This window comes from Calonectris borealis, chromosome 3 (assembly GCF_964195595.1).
Source record: "Calonectris borealis chromosome 3, bCalBor7.hap1.2, whole genome shotgun sequence".
Taxonomy (NCBI): domain Eukaryota; kingdom Metazoa; phylum Chordata; class Aves; order Procellariiformes; family Procellariidae; genus Calonectris; species Calonectris borealis.
The window spans coordinates 120,484,569-120,504,019 of NC_134314.1; the positions used below are offsets into that span (position 1 = coordinate 120,484,569).

At 41.0% G+C, this 19,451-nt stretch overlaps 1 protein-coding gene across 3 annotated transcripts in view; it reads right to left on the reverse strand.

The window, feature by feature from the left end:
* The window catches only part of MACROD2 (mono-ADP ribosylhydrolase 2), an 888,004-nt gene that overhangs the window by 49,474 nt on the left and 819,079 nt on the right, over nt 1–19,451 (reverse strand). For all 3 annotated transcript variants that reach the window (XM_075147699.1, XM_075147698.1, XM_075147696.1), the window contains exons 11-12: nt 15,356–15,439; nt 2,856–2,918 (exon numbers count right to left, since the gene is read on the reverse strand). In XM_075147699.1, the coding sequence (XP_075003800.1) occupies nt 2,856–2,918; nt 15,356–15,439 (147 nt within the window). The remainder of the gene's footprint in view (nt 1–2,855; nt 2,919–15,355; nt 15,440–19,451) is intronic.

Sequence of the window (19,451 nt, forward strand, 5' to 3'; positions counted from 1 at the left end):
AATAGAATTTTTTAACTTTCACTGTTGCTTTTTCTTGGCAATTTTTATGGTTCAAAAACTTTTATAAGCCTTTGTTTTCATTTCTAGCCTTTCATTTCTTTCAAAAGGCTTGCCTCTGATCATTCTGACAACATTTTTTTCCTAATATAGTCATCGAGTATTTTTAACTAGCTTGAAACAAGAGCTCTGAACCACCTGCCATTTTGTTTTTCCACGTGTTAACTGTGAAGTTCACTGATGATAGACTGGAGGGAGACTTTAAAAAAACCACACAGTAATAGCCGAAAAATTTCAGGCCAGTCTTTGTACACTATAACTGGCTTTTTCACTGCTGTATAATAAGAATATATAGATCTTTATGTAACGGACAGGGTAAGAATACAGTGTCTATTTTCTCCTCCTACATTTTCTTTCACAATATCGAAGTATACGATTTGTGATTTGTCGCACTCAGATGAAGGTTATGCCTTTGGGTTTAGAAAATACAAATAAGAACTTTAACATTTGATGGGATTGCTCCTTACAGCGATCATTCATAGCGATTAGAAATGTTTTAGGCATACAACTGCCTGTCTTAGAAAATCCGGTCATTTCCTACCGCCAAGAAGGGGCACAGAAGCAGCAATCTAGAAGTTCCTGATGACTTTTTGTCTCCACAATGAGTAGAGTGGAAAGCAGCAGCAACTCATTAGCTGAATGTAACTAACTCGAGGTAATTGTACACCTCTATGTTCTTGTCACTATGTAAACCAGTGGGGATAAATGTTAAGCCAAATAATTTTTTCCTGTAACACTGTGTGCCTGTGGCTGAGGAGGTGATTCACGGACTATGCGTAGGCACAACGCTATCTTTAGGCATGTACCTAAAACGCGTTCCTAAAGTATCACATTTTCTGGATCTGGGACCTAAAATGTCTGGATCTTTTCTTCGACGCTCTTCATGAGAGTAACAAAACATGACTACTGATACGAGATAGCAAAAGAATGTACATCAGGACTCTGATAAACCAGCTCTGACAGCTCGTAATGTAACAAGTCATAATGACGGTTTTGGGAAAAACACAATGCATTTAAGACACCTCCAGTAGCAAAGTAATAATTTAGAGAGGTACATATTCCTTAACTCTCCTGGGAAAAATGAAATGTATCTCATTCAGTTGAACTGTTTTGCAATCAAAATACCAGGGAAATACGCGCCCCATCAGAGTGAATAGAGCCGACAAGCACAATGGGCTGTATTTGGCATCTGTAGACAGCAGTAGAACTGGGCTTAACAGGAACCTCTGCAGTTGGAGCTAGGAGCTCCTCGCAGTACTAGCTCTTAGGCGAGCTAGCTGCCAAGCAGTACTTGCTACGGTTAAAAGCTCAATATTGCTTGGGCAAAGACATGCCCCCGCTTAGTCAGAGATTCAAAGCAGAGTCCAGATTCAGACTGAGCAACTCATTCCTCCCTTCTCCCTGGTCCCCTTCGCCTGTTTAAAATATGACCAGCATAAAAGTGAAAAACCCAGGAAAGGAAACGTGGTTGTCCCCCAGCACTTACAAAATACCACTGCATGCTTATCTTGGGGAGGATAAAGGGTCTAGGTCCAAAGTTTGCTGAGGTCCATGGGAATCTTTTTTATTCTGTAATACTGTGTGCCTATGGCTTCATCTCCCACTGTTTGCCCCGCGCGAGGACATAAAGAAGAGGTGATAAAGAGGACATGAAACATAGAAGGACTTCAAGCACTTGCAGACAGCATCAGCTGTTAACACCTAGTTGCAGAAGACTGACCACTGACACGTGGAAGGGAGAAATGCTGCACTTCCACATACAAAGTGCCCAACGCATAGGACAAAAACAAGCACCCTCAGTAAATGAATTCCTCATCTAGAAACAGCCACAATGCGGTAAGCAAACTAAGAGAAGGCAAGAATCTAGGGCTTCTAAATTTTTTTGCTGCATTTACTGGCTGGCCTTCTTCAGCTCAATCTTCCACATACTGAAAACAATCTTCAATTCTGATTAAGAAAAAAAAAAAGAAATTCTGAAGAAAACTGTTTCATGCTCTCTGGATTAAGTACGTGTAGGCAACATTCTGCACTACAATGAGGAAAAAACCAAACAAGAAAAGCATTGTGTTACATGTAATACTACACTAAAAGAAACCCTTAAGAAATAAGGGGATTTACAGACATTTTGATTGTCACTTCGGTTCTTTTGATAACTGATTAATTCTAGTTGTCTTTTGCATTGAAGAGAGCTGGATAGGATGAAAAATACAACCATAAACAGAAAAAAACAATAGAAAATCTATTGTGAACACAGAGTGACATTGTATTTTAAAATATTGAACTCACTATAATTTATAAGCATGCCATCTGCAAAACCCACTGCTCGTGAACTCTGACATTCATTTGCAGTATACGCAAGATCTTTCTGTACGGATTTAAATCCTCATAACCCCCGAGACTTGTGTAGACAATTTATTAAAACTTGAAAATACCCTTTAAAATCTTCAGAAGTACAGTTTTCATCACGAGAAGCCTGCTTCCTCCTTCTCCAAATTTCCTTTTCCCCCATTTCTATTCCATGTTGTAGACAGAGGGCAAATCATTTCTTTCTAGTTAGAGGATTAGCTAGAGGTAGCCCACCTTAAAGGGAGAATGTAGAGCTGGTAAGCTGAAGAGGGAAGTCCGCATTCCTGCATTGCAATACATTCATTCATAATGAATGGAGCTGGGTCTCTAACGGGAGGATTGCTAATCTGCTGAAAATGTACAAACATTCTCCGTCCACAGCATTGACTAAGGTTATTGTTCACCAAGGTGGATAAAACCTAAGGAAGTCCTTTAAGGAACTCGGCACAAACCTGCTTCTCGGCTCTGGGCCTCGGTTTCTTCGGTGTTTTGCTTCTCCTCTGTGCCATTACCACCTATCGAGGAAAACACATTAAAAATACTTATGATATAGCTTTTTATTGCTAACAGCAGCAGCAGCAATATTAATTGTAACCAATTCGGCACAAACCGCTAATTTACAGCAAGGCGCCGTGATAAAAGGGGAGAGAGATAAAGGTAAACTGAAAAAAATCTGCAAACCTAACCAGTTCCATTTAAAACAGTCACATTTTCACATCTCCAGCTGAGGAAGGGGGGTTAGATTAAAGATTTTCTCTCAGTAGGCACGCTGGAAATATCTGTATACCCAACAAACGCTGTCTGCAATAAATGGAATTGTTGCTTGATCTTAGTCTATGTATTTTATAAAGATTTTTTTCCTAGGATTATTCTCCTCCAGTAACATTTCCACAAGATTCTTGAAGTGGCGGTGTTTCCAAGTTGCAGAACCTATTTTAATGCCTACGGAAGGTAAGAATAGGAGGGGGAGAATCGCCCAAATTTTATTTTAAAGCAAAAAGGCACAACGCCACTTAGCATAAAGTATAAAAATGTATCACAAATGACTGCAAAGAAGAGAGCAAACTAAAGCAAAGTAAGATTGCTAGGATTGAATGCATTTTTTCCCGTTTTTACATTCACATTCATTCCCAATTTTCTCCTCTACTTCACATTCACATTCATAATCCATTTTCTTCTCTCCAGCTCCCTTTCGGAAGGCAGGTACCAAACAGCAAATTACCACCAAGAAAAGTAATACCCTGGAGAACGTCTATGGACATGAGATCAAGCTCTCTTAACCTTTGCTTGGCCCAATTAGAAATATATCAGGAAGTCTGCATTTTCAATGATGGAGAAGGCTCTTTTAGCTTCACAAGAATATTAGAGGCTGCAGTGCAGCATGCTGGATCAGATGCGATGGCTACACTCCCTCTTTTCCAGCATGGCGAGATAGACAGCGAGAACAGCTGAGCACCAGCCTTAATGAGGCATTTGAAAAACTGACTGCTGAGCATATATACTGGGAGAAAGGAAATTCATTCCCAGGCCTGTAAATGGCTTGATAATGATACACATATTTTTTGCTGTGATCTTTGCTGGCTCCTGGGTTTTTTCCTGATTACAGCTTCTCTAAAGCAACACGGTTCAAGTTCCTCGCGCCACCACCTTGCTTTTACTTAACACACGGAGCCTGTTGAAGAGAACAGCAGTAGCCCAAATGCAATTAGGTGGAGGGAAGAAAAACAGAGAAAGCACGTGTTTTTCAGAAGCAAATGTACATCTGGTGGCACGCCGCATTCAGCTAATATTTAAAGGCTGAGGTATGACGCTCTCCCTCTTTCCAGCAGGCAATACATCCTGGCATCCAGCAGATGGGACTAGCGGAGAAGTATTTCCAGGCTGACCCTGCACAGAGCTGCTCTCAGGAGGAGAGGAGATGGAGCAGGAGTTTGACAGCCCACCTGAGAGGGGAGAGGTGGGCAGGAAGCGGCTGATGGCCATCAGCGGGGACTCAGGCCTCCTGCCTGCTCGGTAACTCTTTGTACCGATTTTAACCAGCCTTAATGGATGACTAGCTATAGAGATTTCTTAGCACATTAGTGAGCTCTAACCTGTAAAAAATTGCATTACATGGATGACCAAAATGGTTTGATAAAACCAGCTGGGTTTTCCCTTGCCCCGCTTGAAATCAAAAAGTATTCTTTTCGAAATCAGCGTTCTGCCTGTCCACACACAATAGGAGGACCGCACGCAAAAAGGGAAGTTAGCTGTACGAGAAGACAAACTTTTCTCTCCGCCTCTCCTTTTCTTTTAAAACATGGGCTTAGGACTTCGCAAGCTTTGCAGCAAGCAATTAATAAATAAGGAGAAAAATCCTTTCCATCACCAGGATGTGCTTCAAAGGGATAAAGTCACCTAGCTCAGGAGCTGCGGAAAGGAACAGTACGTTCAAGACAATCGTGTAACACAACAGTGCAGTGACACTTGAAAAATCTTTACCATTAGGTCAGATCCAAAGAGAATATTGCATCGCTGCGAAACAAGCGGTGCCAAAGCATACAGGATTTAATTATGGCCAAGTGCAACGTGTTTTGCTTTGCACGGAAAGACTTTACATTCGGAAAAAGCAGGTCAGGCATAAATGGTAACTACCGATATATCACTGGAAATCATTTCAGCAATTACCCTACTGCATTCACAACGTAAAACTACGTTTCCGGACGATACTTGTTTCTACATCCATTCTAACAAGTATGACTCTAACCATGAGTTATTTGGCTAAAACCAGGTATTTCAAGGATTCATTCGTGTTTATTGCCAAGGGACTACATCTCTTGTTAAAGTCATTTACTCAGAGCAAACTTAAACTACAAAAGAAAGTTTAAACGGTCATCTGGTTCATTAGATTATCAGATAAAGCACATATTCATCAGTACGTTTTGTCAACCCTAAGCCTATTATTTCACTGGAGATTCACTGTTTGAAACTGGTATAATAGAACGATAATTACAGCACTATACATTGGATTCTCAACATGTTTTCCACCTAACACTTCATTTTGTTCCTTTAGAAAGAAAAATGTAAAAGGCTTTAAGCAGAAGCTTCACCTTTTATACTCTGACCCAGTCCAACAGACTGACTGGATCGTGACATGAAAATTAACCTTGATCAGCATATTGAAAGTACACGTTGTGCATGTGAAGTGACTTCAATAGAATTGGAGAAAAGGAAACGCTAAAAAATTTAGAGTGGACAAGTGATCCTCAAGCAAATGACTTGCAGAAGGAAGGGTTAAGCTCTGCTTGGTCTGGAGAATCTCTTCATCTCAGGAGAAAGGGAGGAAGCGGAGTACGAATACACCGATAAGAAAGCAAACTATAGGGTGGAGAAGTGACTAATCCCAAAGCGTCTGACAAACAGTTTTTTCTGTTTTTTAAAAACCCTTCTAATGACCCTCTCACGGAGTGTCTTCTACTGATGAAGAGTCTTTCTGTAATTATTGCTCTCCATTGGAGCTGGGTGCAGAGCAAATGGAAAGGCTTTAAGCAGCACATGCTCAAGGCAAAAGCTGAAAATATATTTTACAAGAGTAGCAAGCCAGTTTTTCACCATATTTTTATTCACCCCTGGCCCTCCTTTTCTCCAGGCAGAAAAGCCAGACCCAGTGTATTTCCCTTGAGTCTTCCTCATGACATTATTAATAATAAAAATGTCTTTTCCACCGGATGGCTTCTACAGTATCTGCCATCCTTCTCTTTCCACTACGGCAGCAACTGGCGATTGCATTTCCTTTAGGTGAAAGCTGTCCTCACAATATCTGCTTTTCTATTATACTAGTAATTGAACAGCAATCTGTCACTCACTCCAAAGGAGATAGAAAAAGTGGCGAAAGACACGTCGTGTCATTTTAGGCCAGCAAATGTAAATGATTTTGAGCCACATCAAAAGACAAATGGGAACATCTGTTTCTTTTCCCCAGCATGGCAGTCAGTTGAAAAAACAGGAGTTTGAGAATTACAGTAGCACCGGACAAACAAAATAAGCACATCAGACATTAAAATACCTACTTCTGGCCATATATTTTGCTTTCCCTTGCCAAGCTGACTACTGCCTGATAGGCGCTTGCTCTTCCTCTTGGCCTTTTTCTCTGCGATCAGCAAGAAAATTCCCCCCCCAATGATATATACCCTCCTTTATATTTGGTGGAAAACAGGCTAAACAGTGATCAATCAGCACACTCAGCAAGCTGGCAAAGCAAGCGGCACTTCTAACTAAACTAGAAAACCGGATACTCTGCGAGTGCCTGCCCGTTTTATGTTAAGGAGAGGTATTTAGCATGCACAGTGATATGCCAGCTGCGGTAGCAGCTCCAAAACGAAGCAGATGATATGATAAATAATAAGCCGGCAGTCAGATGGGAGAGAGCTGGGACAAGATCCCTACGAAAGTCCAGAGGGCAGACTCTCAGCAGCAGCACCAGAGCAGATTTTAGTATTCTCCCCATTTTCTCCGAGACCCTGGAGGCACATGGCTTTTTACATCTTTCACTGTTCTTGCGACAAACATGGCAAGTCAAAAATATTAATAGCCTGCTGGCCTCTTGGCTCTTCCCATTTCGGAGCTGAATAAGTGCCAGGTTCGCTCATACACCTACTCCTCTTCAGCAGTACCTCTCTTCACAAGCAGTCAGCGACGAACTTAGAGCTGAGGCTAAAGTCAGCGTCTCAAAAACTGGCGCAAAAAAGACATTTTCCAGAAGAACACAGAATTGCAGATAACGTGTTTTTAGTTAAAGGAAGAAATTCTGCATAACCGGTACAAACCAGTCCACTTCTACCCCTCCAACATAGATGTTATTAATAATAAAATTGTTTTCGCTACTGAGAAAGCTGTACTTCTATCATCCATGGTGTGTCAACAGTCAGAGTAAGGTTCCTCCAAACAACCTCCTCCTTCCAGGAGTAGAAATAAAAGAGGCGGAGGGCCAACGCCTCAGGCTCACATCTCGTTTGCCACTCTCGCATATCTGTGTACGTATCACATCCCCGAGCACCAGGTTTGACCCTGGTACATCCCCGCACGGCTCTTGCCATGCAAGCCTGGGTGCATCCTCCAGGTTCTCCGGGTGGCCAGCGACCGTGCATCTCTCCTGCGGTCTGGCCTGCGACTCTCTCTCCAAGCTGGGCCACACTTCTATGACAAATGCAAATACAAACCAAGATCTGGCAGATAAAGGATGCCAGTTTTGAATTATCTTTTTTACAGCACAAAAATACTGCCACAGTAATCACACTAATGATATGAAGGTCCTTCTAGGATAACAGGGAAACTAATTAATGAGAAAATTAAAAATATAGGCCTTGATCTTACAGCTGTTACATTCTGCACACGAGCAGATACGTTGTCTTCAGCGAAACTCTTAAAATGCGAGAAGAAAGCACACGTATATCCATATATACGCTCACGATCATACAGCCTGCAACCATGTTCAGACTATTCCAGTGGCAAAACGATATCAGACATAAAACAAGAAGCACATACACACAAAGGCCATTATTGTAGAACTACAAAAGCATTAAAATGAATCATTAGGGTGGTGGCCTGAGGTTACTGAACATTTTCAGTTTGCATTTTAATTAAATTATGATTTAGGTCAGTTTTAATCACTACTTGTATATAACCCCTTTGGGGTAAATTTTAAGAAGGGTTAGTAAAGAGTTATCTGCAGTAATTGTTTAATGGAGTTATGAGACTTCTTCCCTCTGTGCTGCTTCAACAATTCACCTCACTGCAGAGGCAGAGCTGAACGCGCTGCTGTCAATGCACCCAGTCTAGCGAAGTTGTCAGCGTAATAAATAACAGGTTTTCATTTTCATGCAGCATTTTGTCAAGAATTGTCGAGGAGTGTGGGAAAAGAATGAGAAAACTGTAGCTCGTGGGGATTATCTCAGAGGTTAAAAATAACGCTATTGTATTTCACCTATTTAAGGCCCTGAGAAATACAGGAGCCTAATCTAAAGCCCACTGAAGTCACGAGGCGTGTTCCCCTTGCCGCACCCCTCCGTGGATCACAAGGCAAGTAACTCGGCTTCATTATACCTTTCCTGGCTAAGGAACAACCAGGGGACAACAGCAACAGCATCAAATTAGGTGCTTGGAAGACACGAGCGCTCAGATTTGTCCCAACCCACTTCATACATAACGCTGCTGGGAACGCTGCGCTAGGCTGGGTTTTCACGGGGTGTAATTCTTCTGTCTGACATACAGCGCGACTCAGATTTTGCAATACAGGTGCCTGGCATAAGACATCTAAAATTTCATTGCCAAAGATGCTGATCATCACTATTTCTGACAATCTGCAACTGTGACTGTTCAAAACAAACGAAAGCAGACAACTCCTGGAAGCTTGAGCCGTCCAACACAACCAGAATACGGGCATCGTACCCTAGACGTCACACGCAGCCTGTGCAGAGGACAAAGACACAATTGGCACTTTGATGCAAAAAATACACACCCTGTGCTGCACGGGTACTATCGCTGTTATCATAGTATACAGAAGTGGACAGAAATGGCTCATGTGAGTTGATGCACGTTGAAGAGCAGGCCGAGGCAGAGGTCAGAGCAGAACGGAGGAGCCCTGACTCCCAGCCCTACAGGCAGTCCTACCTAAGAGACAGAGAAAGAAAGGGACCCCGTATGTGAAGGTGCACAATACGATCACAAATTTTACCGTTACTATGTCAATTTACTGTTGGTTCATACTTTCCTGGTGTGCCTAAGAGACTAGGTAACTGCACACTGTTAAGGGCTGCGTCACAGCTTCTTTTCCAAGCCGCGGTCAAAATAAAACATGAGAGCTATTTCAATTTTTTTTTTTTTATAGAGGTCACGAAATCATGTGGTGTGGCAACGTAACAATGTGAAGAAATGGTCGGAGAAGTCACACGGGAGATCACGCTTGTTAAAAACAGCATAAAATGTGAACTAAAACACGCACTATTTTGCATCAATATTTCAGAATTAAGGGACTAGCCCTGTCTTCTGCACTGGACCTGAACAATCACGATGGTTTACTGTTATTCACATCATGGTTAGAAATGAATTCCTTGACAGATGAGTCCCCTGCAGGTATGCTGGTTTGTCACTGTGTATAATTCTCCTCTGGCAACATTGCATTAGTCACTTTAGTAACTTAGTATTTTGCACCTTAGTTCATCTCAGGAGAAAGAAAATCTGCTCTGAAGCATCTAGAGTGAAAACAGGAATTGCAACCGTTTGCCTGGTACGGTTTACACACACGTACATTCGGCTGCTAGAAGAAAAACCCAAACGGGTAAATGGTCACCACAACAGGACTGCACGTCGCCTGCGGAGACCAAAATGAGCTGCGTTTTCAAAGTTGTCTCGTGTAGCCACTGCACGGCAGTTTAATGAAACAGTAGAAACCACTTCAGCAATGGAAAGAATCTTCTAAGAAGGGTTTGCTGGGAGAGCAAATACAAATAAAAACACAGATAACGTCCTGTTTTTCCCCTGGCTAAGTGGAAGGTGATCACCCGATATTCTGAGAGCTGTAATCAGTCAAGACAGACGGTGGACTTCAAAACAGAAGTGAAAAAAGAAGCTATCAACCAAAGTGGATAAGGGTTAATAGCATCCCTTTAAATATAACCAAGCTGCATTAAGGTGAAACATTTCACAGACATGTTTGATACACGCGCGTCCCAGGGAATTTCTTGTGTAGTACTTCATCTTAATTTAAAATTTTATTTAAGCATTTGGTTTGGTGGCAAAAAGAATACAGTAACTTCTAAGCTATCTTAATAAGAAGCAGCACTTTTAAGGCTGAATAAGAGAGTGTGTGTTTTTGAAGTACAATTATGTGTCTAGATGTTCATTTTTAGTAGATTACGAGTGGAGCAGAAATTCACTGAAGAATATTACCGCCCTGTGGGATGCAAAGAAGAAATGTAGCTACAATTTCTCAAATGATAAAAGAACTGCTTGCTATAAACTGAGGAACATTTTAAAACTAATCACATGTCAAATCTAGTTAATATTAATCCATACCTTAAAAAGAGAGACAATCAGGCCTGCATAGTATTAGAAGGCCCTTAGAAAAGACGCTTTGAACATCACCATGTAATGGTAACGCACAGCAGCTGTTGTACGCCCCAGCCCCAGGGAGGAGTAAGCCCACCTCGGAGGAAAGCGGCACGAGCCAAGCGCTGTTGACTTTTGTGGGCGCACACACTATATCCCTCTCTATGAATCGAGGGAGGGAGCAGCGAAGCTGCAAAATTTGTGGTATATAAAGGAGAACCAGGAAGGGAAAGCCTTACGTTAATCTCACAGTTAAAGGACTAAGCTGTAAAATGAGTTTTATTTTCTAGTCCCAAGACTATGCGCTTTTTGTCATTGGACAAAAACTTTCTGGGAGAAGGGATGAGGAGCCAGGGCTTCTCCCTCTCGGTGAGCATCCTACCTAATCGCCGTGCCCTGCTGAACCAATGAGTTGTCGAGATAAGATGCGACTCCATTTCGCCTCATTTCTACTGTGTACTCCAATCACTAGACTGACATCTCTCATGGACAGAGCGTCCACCGAGTGAGGCAGGAGCCTGCTGGGGAGCCTCGGACTCCTGACACTGCCAAGCAACATTTCAGACATTTGATTTTGCCCTTGAAAGCCAAGGGGTCAATAGTGTGATGACCCCATCAGGCAAAGGAACCAACTCTACCAACTATCTTAAAAGTGATTTGTGTTCATTTTGACCTTCCTGGCTTGGCTGATCCATCAAACTCTTCTCCTTCCCTCCAAGTGAACAGAAAGCAGACAAAGTTCATCCCAGATGAGCAATTCCAACAAACCAGCTCCTCGCGCATATACTGAGCCTCAGCTAAGGTGATCACGTGAGACCAACAACTTATCAATCTATCAGGAAGAATCCGGTCATTCATTTTGGGAGAAGTTTAGGAGAAAAGCTGGAGCAAGACAACTTGCAGAGCTCCAGTTCTGTCTTCACATCTCTCGAGGGAGGGCAAGGAGGATCCTGACCTCAGGAGGCACAGAAACGGCTTTTGCGGCACGGACTGATTATCTTTCTCCTGGAGGAGGAAAAAGATCAGGCATTTGTGCTGCTGTTATTAGATGTGTTAGTCATCTTTGATACAATATCGATCACCTGCAGACCATGGTGGGAACAGATGGGGCACCTCTTGGGCAGGCTCCGTTTCATATCTGAGAAATCCCATAAGGAAGGAAAGGGCAAACAGTTTTGCTTCTCCCAGTATTAAGAAAATCTATTGCACGCATCTCGCCATTCAGTACATACAGGAGGACGTTTGGGGAGGTAGCTAAGGGAAATAAGGAACATTTTAAATTTTTGTTTTGTTAGACTTTTGTAAAAATTGTTTGCTTTTTGCTTGGTTACGATCAGCAAGGTTGAGAACAGGTGACCTGTGGCACTTGTGCTAACTCGTGGCTGCTATGCTGTGACAAGTACTGCCACTTTGTCTATGTAATTAGGATTGTGCTATGAAGCTACTGAAGTACGACGTGCTAAGTTTTGTTTAGAGCCAAACGTATTTTTCTCACCTGAGACTTTACAATCTCTCAATCACTGAGTGCACCTGACCGAGGGGAAAGGCAAAACTGTCACTGGCTGATTTTCCTCTCCCAGGATCCGGGAAAGGGGGGAAAATTACACCGTATGTTTGCACATGTCAAACCTGAAATACTGCAGGGAACCTGGGAGTAAAGAATGTTTCTCCACGTATCCAGTCTATTCATTTCCCCAGACAATAACCCGCGTTACAATGAAAAACTGAATACAACCATCGACAGGAGAATCTGCTATGCAGTTCACACTTGCTTTTCTCTATCAACGGTCTGAAGGCAGAGAACAATATATCTAATAGCATAATAACAGACACCATTAATACTTTAGAGGTTCAGTATAAAATTGCTTTTATTAGCATGTCAAGTGTTTATTTTAGCTTACTGCAAAACAAGCTCCTTACATGCTGCCACTTATTCGACTTTCCTTGATTGCAGAGAGGGTAATAATGAAGGAGCCTACTTTCCGCGATCTTCTGTGGAGATTTTTACATGCGCTGAAAAGATATCGCTCCATTACCTCTAGCCAATGAACCAGCTTGGTGTGCTGGAGAAAAACATTACAGCAGAAATATTACTAAACTCAGTGGAATAGTTTTTACAGACTGCCACAAGGGCATGCATGAGGCTGTTAAAATAGCAAGCTGTATTCCCATCTTCGGTCTAAAGGGACACTGACAGCTAAGTAGAGGAAAAAATATCTGGTTCTTCCTGTGCCTCAGTCTGTATTTGTTAAATATTTTATATCTGGTCATGTTACCAAGGGGAAAATAATCTCTTATGTTAAATATAAGAATCTTTGGACTTGTTTTTATTGCTAAAAGCTATGGGTTGGGGTTTTTTTTGTTTGTTTGCTGTTTTTTTCGGGGGGTGGGGGGGAGGGGGCGGGGAGGGCTAAGGGGGGTGATGGTGGGTGGGGAGGCGGTGGATGGTGTTTCATGTGGGGTACCTAAAGCATGTGAACTATCCCAAAGTTAAAACACACTGAACACAAAGCACTTCAGTTTTACCATGAGGAAAATTCAACAAAGTTGACCTCAGGCAGAGTTTGGCTTTATTGTGTTTTATTTGAGACTGTTTATATGCATTAGCTACTCAGAAGTTCTTTTAAAAAGAAAAAGAAAAAAAAAGAAAAAGGCAGTTTTTTGGAAGCGAAGACAAACTCCTACCTAAATAAAATTACTCAGACACGTAGTTCTGGTTCATGTCACATATTCACAGCTTTCATAATCTTCAAGGCTCCCCATTAAAAGTTCTTTTAATTAGTCAAAACCAACAGCTAATAATTAGAACAGTAGACACTAAATCCTATCCTCAGACAAATGTGTGCAAATCCCATTTACTTAAATGGAAACGGCTCACAGGTGTGTTGCATTAGACTCTAGCCACTCGGCAACTTTATAGGAATTCAGTGTCTGGAGCCCAACGGCTTGACTCCTCTTCAAAACAGAGGCACAGGTAATGCCACAGAAATCTGATCCAGGTTTCTTCCCCAGCCCCTCTCAGCAAACACTTTAATTACCTTTTTTTTCCCCCCAACACAACCACCCTCCAAGTCTAAATTTAGACTTCCAATCCTGAACATTACAAGCCTGATTCCTGCCTAAGGAGAAGAGGACTCCGTCACCGCCTTGATTAAATTCTGCAGCAGTGATTATGTGTTACAGGCCTCAATTCTGCATCAGCAAAATCTACTGTACGGCATCAAATTCAAGGAGTTCAGGCATTTTACAGCTCGAGGGTAATGCAATCATTCTATTGCCATGCTATTTACTTCACCCTTCCAATGCATTTGTTTGTGCTCCACAAAGTGAACTGCAGGTCACCAGGAAACATTGACAGGCATAGTAAACTAGGAAACCGTATCTAGTAAGGCACAGAAATGGTGGAACAACATCAGTTATTCTTTCAATGGAAGGAAAACCTTACACTTTTGCAACATTTCTTTTTCCCCTCTTTTTTTTTTTTGACACTGATACAATGAAAGCTTTTAGCCACACTCCAAATGAAAATATATCATAAAAACCATTATCGTTTCACCTATTTAGGAATATGGAAAATGACACCGTGATCCCACACGCTGTTTAGCCTGCATACAAATCGACATGTGGTTTGTCATCACTGAATTCTCTAATCCAAACATAAAATTGGTATTTTAATTTCAGTTGGGTTTAGTGCAGCTTGAAAGGAAAGACGACCAGTCAGGATGAGATTTCTTGGGTCCCCCCCCGCTCCCCACCTTCCAGGCGATGACAGCTATTGCTTTAAGTACTTGCCATTAACAACCAGTCACAATGTTAGTGACAGGACGTTAGTAGCAGTTACTTAAAGTGATAGATGTTAACGTTTTTCTGCTCTTTATGACTCACACCATACCCCAGTCAGAATATTTTAGGAGCTGAATGCACAGCGCTGGGTCAAAACGATGAAGATCGTGGAGCCACTGGTTGAGGTGCAGAATGAGACGCGTCATTTGAGGAACATTAGCTCAAAGAGAACCCATGATAAGGAACTGTCATGGATTAAAGATTAAGGTTCATCCTTTTAACTATTTCACGTAAGGGGAATTCTCCAGCATCGGGGCATTTTGCTCTTCCACACATACGAGAGCAACGTGAAACTCTGCACTCTGAAAATGTGTCTTTGATGTTAACATCTTTTAACAACTCTCCCAATGAGATACAGATTAAGAAAAAATACTTTGGTCCAATTTTAGAACACCGTGGACCACATTTACCGCCGTACACATGGACAAGCCGCCTTGTGAAGGCTCAAATGCAGGAGAGCACTCTCACAGGAACAACACTACAGGCAGAACGTTAAGCTCCTGCGACTTCTGACCACGGATAGATGTAACACACTGCATAAGGTCTAGAGCCATAAACACCGAAACAGGAGCAGAAAGGGATACAGCAAAAATTTCTTCCAGCAAAGGAAAGCCAGAATTTTATTGCTCCGTGTTTTGCAGCAGGTAGCTGATTTACCTGACCAACTTAACCAACCAGACTATGACCCAAGCCCTGCAAAACATGCATTACATTTTGCATTATTAATTACATAAAGTCAGAACAGGTTAGAGATAAAATAGCAACAATTTCTCATTTTATATCAGCAATAATTAGTAGCCCATCGCATAAAAAAAGCATTTGTAATTCTGAATCTACCTTGAGATGAAATATACTTCAGAAGAATTACAATCTCATGATCTAGGCCAAAAGGAACTTTCCAAGTGTGTGCAAACAACATTCTTAAATGAAAGTTTTCCAGTTCTTTCCCAAGAATTCAGAGTAAACCTTTCCCCCCAAAATGCAAAATTGATTAATAGCTCTGAAAAGCTGTCAGACCACCTACCTTCAGCATTATCTTGCAGGTCCTCAGGCTGCTCTGCTTTGCTCTTGGTGGGGGATGGAGGCTGGCCTTTTTGTTCCAATCCTCCTTTAAACATAAAAAAAACCCCATATATTATTTTGAAATTGTTTTATTGTATCGAATATTACTATGCGTGACACCGCAACTGTGAGCGCCTTTTATCTCAGCACTCCATTCAGTACCAGATGCCTATCTTTCTCTTATTAAAATTAATTACTGTGTCATCTGTTATAAAAGTCATAATAAGTATCTTTCAACATGGACTGGACTTTCCCTAACTTTCACACGACTGCAGTGAAGAAAGCTCAGGCTAAAATAACCTACTTCTTCACAAGCTCTTAATCTTTTCAGAAATAAAAATAATAATAATGTTTTAATTTGTAGTTTTTAATGAAATATACGCTATCCTGCATTATGGAACTGTGGAGAAATAATCTGAACGAAATGATTTTTCCCTCTCAGCTCAATTCTCCATTCAATGTTATAACATGGTAACAAATGAATATTGACCGAAATCAGTAATGAAATGAAAGGTAGGGAAGCAAGTTTGATAGTGAAGTAAAGGTAAGGAAATGAAAGCTTTACGAGATAGAAATGTTCTGGTTGAAAAAATCCATTCCACCCTTTTAGCCAGAAAGCAACAGGAAGATGGAAGAAAAGGAAAATCTCCTAAGTAAAAACAGTAACTGAGGCCAGTGAAGTTTCAGATCTCCCCGATTTGAAGGGACTGAAGTTCACAGTGTTTAATATCAGTTGGTTAAACTTTAAAAATTCTGAACTTTTTCTACAACATTTTCAAGATATCCTGTCATCTTAACATAAAGGATGAAATTCCTGTCTGTTGCTAAGATAGACCTCAAGGCACAAACCGGTAGCACGGAAAGCCTGTTAGTACAAAAGGGAGGCCAAGCTGGAAATTAATCATAAAAAACATTTGTAAATTAAGACATTTAATGAAAGCAGGTTCAATAATTAAAACATTCTTCAAACATTGTTGCTTAACCACGAAAGCAGAGAATGGCAGACAATTAAAACTCAATTCATTGCACCTATTGAATGTATTCAACTGCGATGGGAAAATGACTTTCTATCATTTGACTTTCTGTCAAACCTCCCGATTCCCTGTGGCCAACTCAGGGCTTGGGTGAAGGAGAAGCCTAAAGAAAACACACTTGTGTGCGTGCCGGAAAGGAATCTTGACCACGTGTAAGCAGGAAATTTAGGAAGACATATGACCATGCTTGATTTAGCCCTATTGCCATGCTGTGAGAAAATAAGAATCATGGTATTACCTCAAACTGATTAGCTAATTAGCAACTGGGAAAAAAGCTATCTACATGTGTATTATAAATTGCTTAAGTGTTCTGAAAATTCCCATCTCTTCTGCTGTCATACATACTCTACGCAATCATCTACTCTGTACGTCGCTGGATTTTTAAACAGCTCTCGGCAATCAGATGCCCAGTTTTCATAAAGGACTTGGCTCTGCTAAGAGCTCTAGATACTATCCTTTTATCTCCTACCCTTCCACAACTACATATATCTAGAACCAAAACGCTAAAAGTTTCCAAACTTCTCCAAGCATGAAAGAAGTAAGCGAGAATGTGGAAAGGGAACTTGCAGGGTCAAGGGGAATATTGTGTTCGTTCAAGAGACAAAAAGGGAGTGAATCCTTGGCTTTCCATGGAGCCCAGGAAACTCAGAAACGTTCTCTGTCTGCCCTCCTGGGACACTGGTTATTCCACTGTACTTATGTCCAAAAAGAAGAGCCACAGATCGGGAAGCTGGCAGGAATTTACGTGAAGCAATAGCTCAAAATGTCAACAAAAGCTCCAAAATGGAGATCTGTATGCGAGTAATTTAAATTCCATCTCACTTGCTTAATTTTAAGGAATGAACATTACCCAAAAAAGCCAAACTGAATATTGTTCTTAAAAATCTCTTCTAGAATGGAATTTGTTTCATTATAGAATTCCATACAGTTCAGAGCATGAAGGGCCCTTAGCGATCAGTAAATAAGGCGAGTTACTGCAAAGCAGAACATGCTTTGAGGTTTGGCTTGGTATCAGGAGGTAGATCTTTCCCGACTGCACTTAAGATAGGACATGTCGTGTGTCATGTCATCACATTTGCTCATCTGAATTTGAAATTCAAATACAATATTTTGAGGAAAACAAGAGTTTTCAAGTGCTAAGATGAATTTATTTCTGGAGTGGTGAAAATGTAGGAGTAACCACAAGAAATACTGTGGGGAAAAAAATAAAGGCAAAACCCGCCAAATAAAGACACACTTTGTCAACCCTTTAAAAGGGTCACTCAGGAGCAATGGTGATAGAGTTCAACAAGAACTTCAATACAAAAGAGAGATCCTGAAAATAACCAGGCTTTTAAAGATTGATTCCTGCCAACACTCTCCCATTCTTTAAAAAAATAACTTGAATATTTATGGTGGACCATATTGATGTATGGCTTCTTTGGTTCTAATGCCACTCTGAACTACCTGCTACGTTCCCTTTTTTGATTGACAATGATTCACATCAGGGAATCGAATCAATAGGAGTGTTTCAATCAACACTCACCCCTCTAGTGATGAATTTTATCATCTAACCTATCTGTGAGGCTTCCTCCAGTCCCGCAAGTCAAATGTCAATCAAGTTTAAGTGCAAATGTCCAGCCAGGTCTTTCAGGAGTATCTGAATACATTAGATAATATAACCAACATCTTAATTGACAGCACAAAGACGGAGAGGGAGGAGGCTTACATTCAGAGAAGTCAGAACTGTTACTATCTCAAAAGAAATTATCTTTTTGCACTCTATAAAGAACCTTAAAATGCTCACAAAAGGATGTAGAGGCACTGTCCCAAGAGAACAAGATTTCAATCACAATTTCACTGCTTTTTAGCAGATTTCCCTCATTCCAGAGACAGAAAAGGATTTGTACAGGCTTCAAAATAATGTCTTTTTATTATGGTCAAAATACAACTTTTAACCCTTTCTGCCCTCCAACAGTATGTATGTCTTTCACAACAGTTAGCCAAATATTACAGAAATTTTGCCTGCGAATTTCTCTTTAAAAACAGCACACCTAGACAGGTGTCTGAACTGATCGTATTAAAAGCTTTTCTAATCGTGATCATCTGTGCAAAAAGGTTTCTGAGCTCTAACTCTGAAGAAATGATTCTTCTTTATAGGCTAATTCAGAGGGTCAACAAGCCACTTAAATCTCACAGTGTGTCTCCAAGTAAGCTATTCCCCAAATCCCTCACAACTTCCAAATCTCTCTGGTTACAAGTGATTGCTATTTCCATCTCAGAAAAAAAGAGAAAGTCTCTCTCCAAAAAAAAGCGTCCAAGTATAAGAGTGTGCACACAGTGGAACGTACAAAGAAATTCTGTATTTATACAGCATTGTTTATAATAGGGCTTCTCTTGTTAGTGTGAACGAGATCCTTTGTCCTGCCATCCTAGCTGGCTGTGGCTTCTGAAGTAATGAATAGGTGGTTAATTAGGATGCTCAGGATAGAAACGGGATAACCAGCAGGGCATTTATTACAAACAACTATTAGATGGGAAATGAGAGACAGTAGTGTGGCAACATTCACACAGGTGAGGTCAAAAGGTTTTGGTACCTGCTGGAGAGTGAAGCTGAACAGGTTGAAGGTGAATATAGATTCAGAACTGAAACTTTTTTCTGTGTGGTGGTTTTTTGGTTTTTTTTTTTTTTTTTTTTTTTTGAATGGTAAGAGAATTAAATTATGTCAGTGCATAATAATGCGGCACTATTGTGTAGGAATCTGGACCGTGCTTCTCATAATAGCACATGCTTCTATAATTTCCACATGCAATCACTGCAATCGCGCACACAATTATGGCAGTATTAGGGCTTATTTTGCACGCTTCTGTGCATGGATATGTGAATCTACGGGTATAAAAGCAAAGTCCTTCAGAAGTTAAAGTTTAGAATAATCTTCCTTTAATGGAGCTTAAAACATTAAGCATCATGACTCTGCAGTGTTAAATCACTGAAGTTAAAGGTGGACAAGACTATTAGGTCATCTGGTCCTTCTCTTTGCTTAC